The sequence below is a fragment of the Mustela lutreola genome, chromosome 1 (genome assembly GCF_030435805.1).
Source record: "Mustela lutreola isolate mMusLut2 chromosome 1, mMusLut2.pri, whole genome shotgun sequence".
NCBI classification, from domain to species: Eukaryota; Metazoa; Chordata; class Mammalia; order Carnivora; family Mustelidae; genus Mustela; species Mustela lutreola.
Genome location: NC_081290.1, coordinates 235,490,296 through 235,502,329, shown reverse-complemented (window position 1 = coordinate 235,502,329; position 12,034 = coordinate 235,490,296). Strand labels below are relative to the sequence as shown.

The 12,034-nt window shown below is 45.0% G+C and overlaps 1 protein-coding gene across 1 annotated transcript; it reads right to left on the bottom strand.

Moving 5' to 3' along the window:
* Window positions 1-9,203: 9,203 nt before the first annotated feature.
* On the bottom strand, window positions 9,204-10,142 carry LOC131821410 (olfactory receptor 51I2-like). The gene has a single exon (XM_059157498.1). It carries the CDS (start codon window positions 10,140-10,142, stop codon window positions 9,204-9,206), a length of 939 nt encoding a protein of 312 aa, XP_059013481.1.
* Window positions 10,143-12,034: the final 1,892 nt, after the last annotated feature.

The window sequence follows — 12,034 nt, the reverse complement described above, 5'->3', positions numbered from 1 at the left end:
ACATGAAAGGAGACAATGATCAATGTTTCACAAATCTCCATTAGGTACAAGAAAATCTTCACGTCCTATTATGTTAAGCTATGATATCCACAACTTTAAGGTGTCCTTGAAGGAGCACTGAACAGAAATAAGTCCAATTCATAGGTAGTTAGTAGAAAGAACGGTGACAGTTTGAGTCATCAGAAACTCATGTTAGGAAGCCCTTACCAGGCAGGCACAGCCTCCGGCACTGCCTTACTCAGCTCTTCGGACAGTGACACATGCTGCTGACTGCATTCCCAGACCTTAATCACAATGATTTCTCTGTGAGTGAGATTACAGTTTGTATTGTCCTGTTATTCTGATATTCTGTTAACTCTTTCACCTTCATTGCCTCATGATGGATGAAGATAGACAAGGCTGGAAGGCTTTCTGTCGGGCAGAACTGTTTCAGGCTAAGGCACCCTCCTTTGGGAGAGGAACTCCTGAAATATTTTCCATTTCCCCTTCCTCTCCCAACCCTAACAAAGCAAGGCTGGAGTATGATCTCAAAGTCCTTGCTGATCAGATGGAGTAGAAGGAGACATGGGATGTTCAGGTATCCATAGGCCCCAGAAATGCTCCCTTGAGGACTAATGCGGCCTCATCACATGGGGAACATACCTGGCTTATCTGGGGTACTATAGGACCCGGTTTGCTCTGTGGTTGATAAGAAGTCAGCGGCCACTTCTCTGCATGATGGATTGTATCCCTTCTAGTCATAGAGCTCAGTCTACACAGATCTGTCTCCCTCCACACGTGTGGTTGCTCCGCTGAACATCCCCATTCCTCACTTTGTCCCTCCTCCCTGACAACAAGTCCTATTCTTCATACAACCCTCAGTGAAGGAATTTAGGGGAGAAATATAGGAAGATTAGTGAGCAAAAGTGAAGTGAACTGAAAGAAAAGGGAGAAGAAACCAGTCTTCAATGAGCAGGATTCTCTGCAGGGCAGGCCAAAGCCAATCTGTGTGTAGACATCTACGTTTTAGTATTTGTGGAAAAAACTTGACAGTCCCAGGATCACATTCCTGATCATTCCCAGCAGTGACTCACCTCCTGGGTTCCCTGGAAGCATGGGAAGAAAGAAAACCAGTGACAGGAAAGCTACATGCACTGAGCACATTGCGTGTCAGATAATCTGTAGGAACTTTCTATCTGTTTCCTCAGTTCATCCTTGACCATGAGGTGGAGGCTCCTGGCTTAAGCAGGCCTCTCAGAGCATGGTCAGTAGGTGCAAGGCCTCAGTTTGAGTAAAGAGGTATAAGACTCTAGTATCTTCTTCAGTCTTGGAGGCACCATTGAGGGGCAGAAAAGAAGTCGAAAGGGAAAACAGAGTCCACATTTCTGGATGGAGACTTCAAAGGTGCTGTTGGACCAAGGAGATGGTCACAGGGAGATTCATGGGGCAAAGAAGATGTAGAAGCCCCTGTCTCCAAAGCTGGACTTTAGTTCCTGGGCCCCCAGAACTCAGAACCCTTCCTTTCTCTGCCACCACGTGGGGACCAGGTAGTTTAGGGGACAGGGTGCTGGAGGGGGTGAGGAGCCCTGGTTTGCCCTGGCCGTGTGAGCTTTCCCTAGCTGTGTGAACTTGGGAGACCCTATTTCTTTTTCTACATGGAGCCTCTTTCCCCTTATCAGTCTATTTTGGGATATATTCTATGATCCTTTAGGGCTCTGATGGTCTCTTACATTTATTTCTAGTCAAAGAGAGAATGAATATAAAACTTTGCTGTGCAAGAAGGCTCCGATAGACAGATGATGAACAGTGGAGGATGAACACAGTGGTCTTCTGATGAAACAGGGTTGAAATCAAAGGCGGGAATAGAAGATTAGAGATATGGTTGCTTAAACCCAGCTCCTGTGGAATTTAGGACTAACTGATTTCTTTATTCTTTTATCTCCTGGGTAACTTTACACTTTATCTCAGAATTTATGGTCACTATTTGCATAGATATAGAGTGAAATGGAGGGGATTATGCTAAGTGAAATAAGTCAAACAGAGGAAGACAATTACCATATGGTTTCACTTATATTTGGAACAGAAGGAATAGCACTGGGGACCTTAGGAGAAGGAAGGGAAAAGTGAAGGTCTGGAAATCAAAGCGGAAGACAAGCCATAAGGCCATAAGACCAATGGAAACAAACTGAGGGTTTCAGAGGGTAGGTGTGGGGAGATGGGGTAACTGGGACATGGGTATTAAGGGGGACACGTACTGAATAGAGCACTGGGTGTTATAGGCAAACAATGAATTGTGGAACACTACATCAAAAACTAATGATGTCCTGTAGGCGACTAACATAACATATTACAATTTTTTGAAAAGCAAAAAAAAAAAAAAAAAGAATTCATAATCAAATGCAAAGTTTGTTAATGTTAGTCAATCCATTTTGTAGACTGTGAACACTTTGCTCCAGGATTTCAGAAATTTGCCCTTGTCCTGAGCTGACTTTCCTCCCTGAACTGCTACAATGTTAATGAGTCCTAGCAACATGGATTCAAAGGACATTGAACCTGCAAGCTGAGCTATGTGTCGAAACAGAGTGTATTAGCCAGAGTTCCACAGTTAGTGGCAGTGCCCAGGAAGGAACCCCCAGTCCATGGCCTTTGCACCCATGCTGCTGGTTCTACTGTAAGCTCCTTCCTCCTAACCTCCAGGCACTCTCTCTCTCTTCTCCCTCCACTGCCTTCCCAGTTGAACTCTTTCTTAGAGCAGTGTTCAAGGAGTCAGCTAGCTGCACCCTAATGGATCTCAGAACTTACCAGAAGCCAGACAGAGGAGAGACTCTGGAGGAGCAACATGCCCATCTCTCTATCTGCTCCAGTGAATTCATACCTGCCCCTTTTGTATCTAATTCTAAGCCTCTGGAGAGAGCAGGGTGATGCTGCTTTGTGTCTGAAAATGCATCAGGAGGGTTTTAGCCTCTAGAGGTCCTTAAGGACCCTTAAGAATAAAGCATGTGTTCCTGTTTCTGAAAAAGAACCCAGCAATTAATCAGCCCGTTCAATTCTCTACCCACTGCAAGACTCCATTAGTGATGGCCGGGCACAGGTATTAATAGTTCAGGATTATGCTGTCTGTTGACCAAGCCCAACAAATAAGAAAGAAGTAGAAAATTTGGCTTTACTCACTGTTCAAATGGATTGACTCAGGCTGGTTCTTTCTTCTACCCTGGATGAAAACTGAGTTTCCTAAGATTTCTGGTCACATTCAGATGACAGTACATCCTCTGGTGAGACTGGCAGGTGTTCACAATTACTAATGTAATGATCAGGCTGTCCAGCATTCCTATGCGCAGCATTTCTCTTCTCCCATCCTTCACTTGCTAACCATGTCTTTGAAGTCTCCTTTGGGAAGAGAGAGAATGAACAGTGGATGATTGACAATCCTTGAGTGCTTCAGTTGGCTGCTAACAGGTTTACTATGTGTATTGAATGTATAGACCTGATTCTGTCATATTGCATCTCATAGATTATCCAGGAAACTTCTTTTCCTAATTGACTTCTTCTTTATTTGATTTAAATGAATGTCTCTTTATTCTGTATGGCAGCTCAGAACTTTGTCAAAACAGAGATCACCCTTGTGGAAACCTATGCTCTATTGGACCAGATCTAAGACCACACCATGACATTCATCTCTAGCATAGAGCTCATCCTGGCGATGCTCACCCTTCCACTATTGCAACAAATACCCACCTGAAACCAGCACTAGTCTCTCATTGCAACAGCGTGGGAACTGTCATCTCTCCACTTAAATTTACAGGCATGAGTAAGACCGAGACCACCATATCTCTCTTTCCCCAACTTCTGAGGGAACATATCGTACCTTGTAGAATCATTGAGGTGCCTCTCTCTTGACCCAAAGTTAATGGGGATGTATCCCCCATCCCTATCCAAATCCTCTAATTCACAACTCTTACAACTTTAATTAGGATAGAATGTTTCAATCACAGCACAAATAATCTTCGGGGCTGGATAATTCTTTGTTGTGATATGATGTCCTTTGTGTGGTGGAACACTTCATGCGGCAGGGGCTCCACCCCAGTCATGACATCCAGAAATGCCCTCAGACATTGCCAAATGTACCCCGAGGGACAAAGCACCCCGGTGGAGAGCCACTGAATTCTGAGAGGAAGTTTAAAGTTTATATAACTAGTTCTCTGAAAACTAATTCCAAACTTCCCCTTAGTTGTTCATTGAGAATATAGTACCCACTGTCTTCATGTATTAGCCATTTTGAGGTATGAAGAAATCATTTAAATATTCTGGTCCATGTAAGTGTTCATCTCAAACTATTGGCAGATTGGAACATGTTCTCTCCAATGGCCATTTTCGGAGCTGCAGTTGTGCAATTTGTGATTTGCCAAATTTCTTTTCTTTTCTTTCTTTTTTTTTTTTTTCTGCCTAATTTCTTTATCAAACCCCTCCCTCTGCCAGAATTGCAGATTGAGTGCAGACAATGCCTTCCTTGCTCCTCTTTCCCATCATCTTGGTGTACTCCCTAATGTAACAACACAATTCAGGAAGAGTTATTACCGTACCTTGTGTAGGTTCCCAAACAGTGCTCTGTTTCAGGTTTTGTGTTTCCATCATTGTGCTCCCATCATTTCTTCTGCATGGAATTCAGCTGCCTAAGCCCTTCCTGCTGAATCCCACAGCTCTAAGTTCATTCTAAGCTTTATCTGATCTGTGATTCTTCTTGTGAAGCTGGAGCTGAGACTTTGAAAGGTGGGTGCTATTTAGGCGGTGCTGGGGTTACAATCATAGGTCATGGTAAGACATGTTCTGGAAATGTGGGAAGGTGCAAAATGGAACCAATAATGCTCTGAAATTCCTTCTCACTGGGGCTACCTTACTCCTATTAGCCGATCTTGGGAACTGGCTGGCAAAGAAGTGTCAATTGCAGAGTTCCAGTCCCAGAATCACAAATAATAACATAAAGAGTGGGATTGAGTCAGAGAAAAAGTAACGTAATAACGGGTAGGATAAAATAATGAGCCTCATCCTGGGAATGGTTTACACAGGTTTCAAAAGAGGAGAGAAACTGACCAGCAGAAGGGAGTAACACCTAGAGATTTGCAGCAAAGGAAGCCACTGACTGCTACCCGTAGAGGGGGGAGTCACAGGGGTGTTGCTGGAGCTGCAGCCAAGGTGACTTTGCCCAGAAGAAGCTAGAGGCCTGGCAAAGACGCAGGCCCCTGCCGGCTACTCAGCTTCAGGTGGCAGAGTGGAATGAGTGAGTGACAATACTCCTGTCTCCCAATGTTCCGGATACTTGAACTGTTGGATCTCAAGGTCTTTCAAAACTTCCCAGGTGTCATCAGAAACCCACCCCTACAACTGGAGGGGAGGGAAAGACCAAAGTAAGGCAGGCCTCTGATCACTAGGTGGCAGAGCTCCTGAGCAAGGGAACTCAAATGGGAGGTTTGTTTGAAGGGTAGACCCCTGCACTGGGTACCAGAAGAGTTTATGCAGAGGCCTTACCTGAGCTCAGCCTCTATGCTATCCACATGGTCTCAGCAACACAGGATTATCTCAAGGTCATACCCTTGCGGCACCTTTTAGGAGGGGCAAGACAAATGCTACGTACATTCCAACGACAGGGTCAGGGGTGAGGAGCCTTGAGTGCTGAGGCCGAGCTCGTGGGTCAACTAGCAGTCATATCCTCTCCCTGACCTTCCCAGTAAACATTCACATCCAGGCATTGCCTGATAATGGTCTTTCTCTTCCCCTGCATGGTGTGATGCCTCCGCAGGACTCAATTACTTGTTTGAGACAGGAGGATGGTAGTTCACAAAGGGATGGCTGACTTCATGAGCCCTTTGCTGTGTCTATGAAACCTGAGCCCTCTTCAGGGCACATACCCCACTCAGCTGTGTGGAGGGCCTCTGGTTGCCTGTGCTCAATGCAGAGTCCCCAGCACATGGATACCCTCCTCTCTGAAATGAAATAGCACAGTGCAGTGTCCTGAGCCCTCAGCTCTGAGTCCTGAGCGAGACAGTGACACAGAGAGAGAGGAGGCTATCCTCCCAGTGAGGCAATGCCCTTGCTGTGGAGAACCCTAAATCAGAAGAAACAGTCTGTGCCCCTGCTCCTAGGTCTCCTTTTGCACAACAGTATCTAGGAAGGAGCTCTTCTCTTTCGTGCTGAATCACAGCTGAGGCATGAAGCTGACTCCTCCTAGCAGAACTGACCAGGTCTGAGGATGGCTTCCTGGAGGTGGGGCTGTATCTCAGGGGTACTGAGCAAGTGGGGCTGATGGTCAGCCATGCCCAGGGGCCTGTCCATGACCACGTTCCTGTTTCTGCAAGTTCTCCTGGTTCCTGGGCTCACACAGATATTAATCCCATAGAAGGGCCCCTGACAATGGATGTGTGTTTTCTCAATTCTGCATTACATTCTACTTGTATGGGTTTTCCTATGAGGCACGGGTGTCAGAAATCCAACACTGCCATAATTCTTGTTCTACTTTCTTGTCTGTCCCTTCAAAGACCCGCCTAACACAGACCCTGGGGGATGAGATTGACACTCCTGACAAGACCATGCAAAAACATGACTTTTATTTCTCAGAGCTTTTTCCCCCCCATAAACCTCATTGTAGTTTCCTTGCAAGCTTAGCTGAGCCGTGGTCATTAGCTAATTTCTAATGTGACCTAATTTATGAGGTAGACCTAAAGGGTCTATAACAAAAGAAGTATGCAATTTTTCTTTTCTCCTTTTTGGTTGCCCAAAATCTGGGTTTTTTTCCCATTTTGATAGGGAAAAGTGGTGAGTTCAAAGAAAACTTCTTATATACAAAGAGGCAAAGAGAGTCTGTATGTAAACCAGAAATGTGGTGTTCTTATTGGCCTTCTCAGGTTGAAGGAGGCAGGACTGCCTGTAAGTTACGGCACCTGCCTCACAAGAGGAAGAGAACCTTAAAAGCATCATTTCTCTATCCCTTCAAACAAGCCCCATTTCTAACAGATGATGGTGGAAGAAGGGTGGAAATAATATCAAGAGGAGCTAGAAGTGCTGATAGGATGCTCCTATCCCAGTGCTCCTTGTCTTTTTTCCTTTCTACCCTAACTGTCAACGTGAGGCCTGTAGTCATAGGATGGTTTTCCTCTCTCCCCCCAGAGTGGGAATCAGTGAGTGTTTTCCACACTTTCACATACTACAGTTTCCCCCTCTTGTTTTGCATTTCTATATTCATTCAACAACACTTTCATGACATACACATTAATACTATTTTCTTTAATTTTTTAATTTTTATATATTTTTTATTTTCTATTGTGTTATGTTAGTCACCATAAATACATCATTAGTTTTTGATGCAGTGTTCCAAGATTCATTGTTTATGCACCACAACCAGTGTTCCATGTAATATATACCCTCCTTAATACCCACCTCTAGGCTCACCCGTCCCCCATGCCCCTCCCCTCTAAAACCCTCCATTTGTTTCTCAGAGTCCACAGTCTCTCATGGTTCATATCCCCTCTCAGTTTTCCTTTCCTTCTCCTAATGTTCTCCATGTTATGTTTGTTCGATTTGACAATATAGAGCTTTTTGTAAGAATCAAAAAGGTCACTATTTGGGGCACCTGGGTGGCTCAGTGGGTTAAGCCGCTGCCTTCGGCTCAGGTCATGATCTCAGGGTCCTGGGATCGAGTCCCGCATCAGGCTCTCTGCTCAGCTGGGAGCCTACTTCCCTCTCTCTCTCTCTGCCTGCCTCTCTGCCTACTTGTGATCTCTGTCAAATAAATAAATAAAATAAAATAAAATTAAATTAAAAAAAAGGTCACTATTTAAACTGACTAAAGGCTGTGGTCTGACTCCTTATTTTCCATTTGAAATCATGGTCAGTGATGGTACTCAGTCATGCTTGTAAATTACTTTATTTAGTGGACAAGGCCACTTATAGGAGTCTCCTGTTTCACTAATGGGCATGTTTGGAAACTTGGACTGCAAATACTTATATCATTTCCCTCCCTCTGGCCCCTGATACTATTTCTTCATGTTGTGTCAAGAGAACTACATGAAAAGGAAAACTCTAGATGACTTTATGTTCAGTTGCTTGAGGTCTCTGGCTCAGCCTCCCTGATGGTATTTCAGCCTCCAGAGGATCTGCTTTAATTTGGTCTGTATGAGCCCAAACCTCATCTTGAGAGCACTCTAATTCTGCCAGGAAATTACATTGCTCTCAAGGAAAGAGCATGCAGAAATACCAACCCAATAGAAATTTCAAAATACTTTGTTTGTAGTGTTCAATCATATATTCTCTGTTCTGCTTTTTCCATGATTTGTAGCTGGAAATTCTAGAAAGGCATAATTATATAATGTCTTTGTCATTGTGTGGAAAAATTTAAAATCCCAAAAAAGAAAATCAAGAGAATCCTGTACTTAGTACAATGTCAAAAACTGCAAGGGTTTATGGTTCAGCTATTGAGTACTGTTTTCCCTGTGGGAGGATGGATTGGTGAGCAGATAAGAGAAGTAGAGAAGTATCTGGAGTTTCTTCTAGATGTCAGGTTTTATCATTTCTCCTGAGTCATAATTATTCACACACTTACGGCAAGTTCTGACAGTCCATCACATTTCACTTCGTGAACTTGAAGCAGGGGAGGTGAAGGCAAGGAGACTGGGAGTGTGCTTAGTAGTGAGGCCAACAATGCACCAGGTGGGAGGGGTCCTTGGTGCCAGGTGCACACAGTGGAGACAGACAAGTATTGAGTCTCATCTGGGTCATGTACTATCTCTGTTACTCTGAAAACCTGACTTAATTCTCTACACCTCCTGATATTGTTAAGAAAGTAACATGAATTAGTGCGCATCAGAAATTTCAAACAGACACTTTCAAGAACAATATATTAATTATTGTTATAGCCACAATATTTATTTTAAGTAAAATGAATAGCTTAGATTAATCTTCCTTTGGAGTGTCAAATCACTCAGTTACCTCTGATATTTACCTTTTCTGAATGCCCCGGAGTTCTGCTCAACGTACTGTCACTGGTTTTGTATTACAAGTTCAGTAGCTCCATTTCCTGAGTGCTTACTTTTCCTCCACCACACAAGCCTGTCTCATCATTTGGGATATGACGATGATACTGCTGATGACAATGATGTTGATGATGATGAAAATGACACCATGGATGACAACTTATGACTACAGTCAGCATCAGATATTAAAATCAAACATGACAGTCACATTTTGACAGGGCGAAACATGCGGATAATGGCTCGGTGGATCTCCTTTGTCTTGGCGCTATAAATGAGAGGGTTGAGCACAGGAGGGACAAAGAGGTACACATTGGACATGAGGACATGTACAAAGCGTGGGGCATGCTTCCCAAAGCGGTGCACTACTGAGACTCCAATCATCGGCACATAAAATGCAAGCACAACCAAGATATGTGAAACACAAGTGTTGAGAGCTTTCAGACGTTCCTTGCGGGAAGCGATGGCCATGACTGAATGCAGAATGAGCACATATGAGAGAAAGATAAATATCATGTCCAATCCAAATGTGGATAAAAGAACAAAGAATCCATAGATGCTGTTGATAGTGATATCAGCACAGGCCAGCTTGATCATGTCTGGGTGCAGGCAATAGGAATGGGAAAGAACATTGGATCTGCAGATAGGCAGCCTCTTGAAGAGGAAGGGAAGGGGAAAGAGGATTATAAAACTCAGAGCCGTCACAGCTACACCTATTCCAGCAATAACTTCATTGGTGAGCACAGTGGCATAGTGTAAGGGATCACAGATGGCCACATAGCGGTCAAAGCTCATGGCCAGCAGAATTCCTGACTCCATCATGGAGAAGGAATGAATGAGAAACATCTGGATGAGGCAGGCATCAAAAGCAATATTGCGGGCATTGAGGCAGAAAGTTCTGAGCACCGTGGGCAATGTGGCCATGGACATGGCCACATCACTGAAGGACAGCATGGACAGGAAGTAGTACATGGGCTCATGGAGGCTGGGCTCCACTCGCACGGCCTGTAGGATCAGAATGTTGGCTCCAAGGGCCACGGCATACATCACGCAGAGGGGCCCTGCTAGCCAGGAGTGAGTGCTCTCGAGACCAGGGATGCCAGTCAGGACGAAGGAAGCAGGATGGGTGACATTGAACAGTCCCATGGGAGGGTCAAGTTAGCCACACACTTAACAGGATCGGACCTGGAGGACTTCTGAGAGTTGCCCTTACTGGAGGACACGAAGCCAGGGAGTAGCATGCACAGGGCATGAAGTCTACAGTAGAAACTGTTGCCTTTCTGAAATCACTGGTCAGGGGAAAACATTGGCAAACTTCTTTTCTTCATGTTTCCCCATCATCAGGCTAGAAGCTGGGCTAATAACCCTCTGCTTTACACATGAAAGGAGACAATGATCAATGTTTCACAAATCTCCATTAGGTACAAGAAAATCTTCACGTCCTATTATGTTAAGCTATGATATCCACAACTTTAAGGTGTCCTTGAAGGAGCACTGAACAGAAATAAGTCCAATTCATAGGTAGTTAGTAGAAAGAACGGTGACAGTTTGAGTCATCAGAAACTCATGTTAGGAAGCCCTTACCAGGCAGGCACAGCCTCCGGCACTGCCTTACTCAGCTCTTCAGACAGTGACACATGCTGCTGACTGCATTCCCAGACCTTAATCACAATGATTTCTCTGTGAGTGAGATTACAGTTTGTATTGTCCTGTTATTCTGATATTCTGTTAACTCTTTCACCTTCATTGCCTCATGATGGATGAAGATAGACAAGGCTGGAAGGCTTTCTGTCGGGCAGAACTGTTTCAGGCTAAGGCACCCTCCTTTGGGAGAGGAACTCCTGAAATATTTTCCATTTCCCCTTCCTCTCCCAACCCTAACAAAGCAAGGCTGGAGTATGATCTCAAAGTCCTTGCTGATCAGATGGAGCAGAAGGGGACATGGGATGTCCAGGTATCCATAGGCCCCAGAAATGCTCCCTTGAGAACTAATGCAGCCTCATCACATGGGGAACATTCCTGGCTTATCTGGGGTACTATAGGACCCGGTTTGCTCTGTGGTTGATAAGAAGTCAGCGGCCACTTCTCTGCATGATGGATTGTATCCCTTCTAGTCATAGAGCTCAGTCTACACAGATCTGTCTCCCTCCACACGTGTGGTTGCTCCGCTGAACATCCCCATTCCTCACTTTGTCCCTCCTCCCTGACAACAAGTCCTATTCTTCATACAACCCTCAGTGAAGGAATTTAGGGGAGAAATATAGGAAGATTAGTGAGCAAAAGTGAAGTGAACTGAAAGAAAAGGGAGAAGAAACCAGTCTTCAATGAGCAGGATTCTCTGCAGGGCAGGCCAAAGCCAATCTGTGTGTAGACATCTACGTTTTAGTATTTGTGGAAAAAACTTGACAGTCCCAGGATCACATTCCTGATCATTCCCAGCAGTGACTCACCTCCTGGGTTCCCTGGAAGCATGGGAAGAAAGAAAACCAGTGACAGGAAAGCTACATGCACTGAGCACATTGCGTGTCAGATAATCTGTAGGAACTTTCTATCTGTTTCCTCAGTTCATCCTTGACCATGAGGTGGAGGCTCCTGGCTTAAGCAGGCCTCTCAGAGCATGGTCAGTAGGTGCAAGGCCTCAGTTTGAGTAAAGAGGTATAAGACTCTAGTATCTTCTTCAGTCTTGGAGGCACCATTGAGGGGCCCAGAAGAAGTCGAAAGAGAAAACAGAGTCCACATTTCTGGATGGAGACTTCAAAGGTGCTGTTGGACCAAGGAGATGGTCACAGGGAGATTCATGGGGCAAAGAAGATGTGGAAGCCCCTGTCTCCAAAGCTGGACTTTAGTTCCTGGGCCCCCAGAACTCAGAACCTTTCCTTTCTCTGCCACCACATGTGGACCAGGTGGTTTAGGGGACAGGGTGCTGGAGGGGGTGAGGAGCCCTGGACTCACTAACCTGCTCTGGCTTGCCCTGGCCGTGTAAGCTTGCCCTGGCCGTGTGAACTTGGGAGAAGCTAGTTCTCTTTCTACAGAGAACC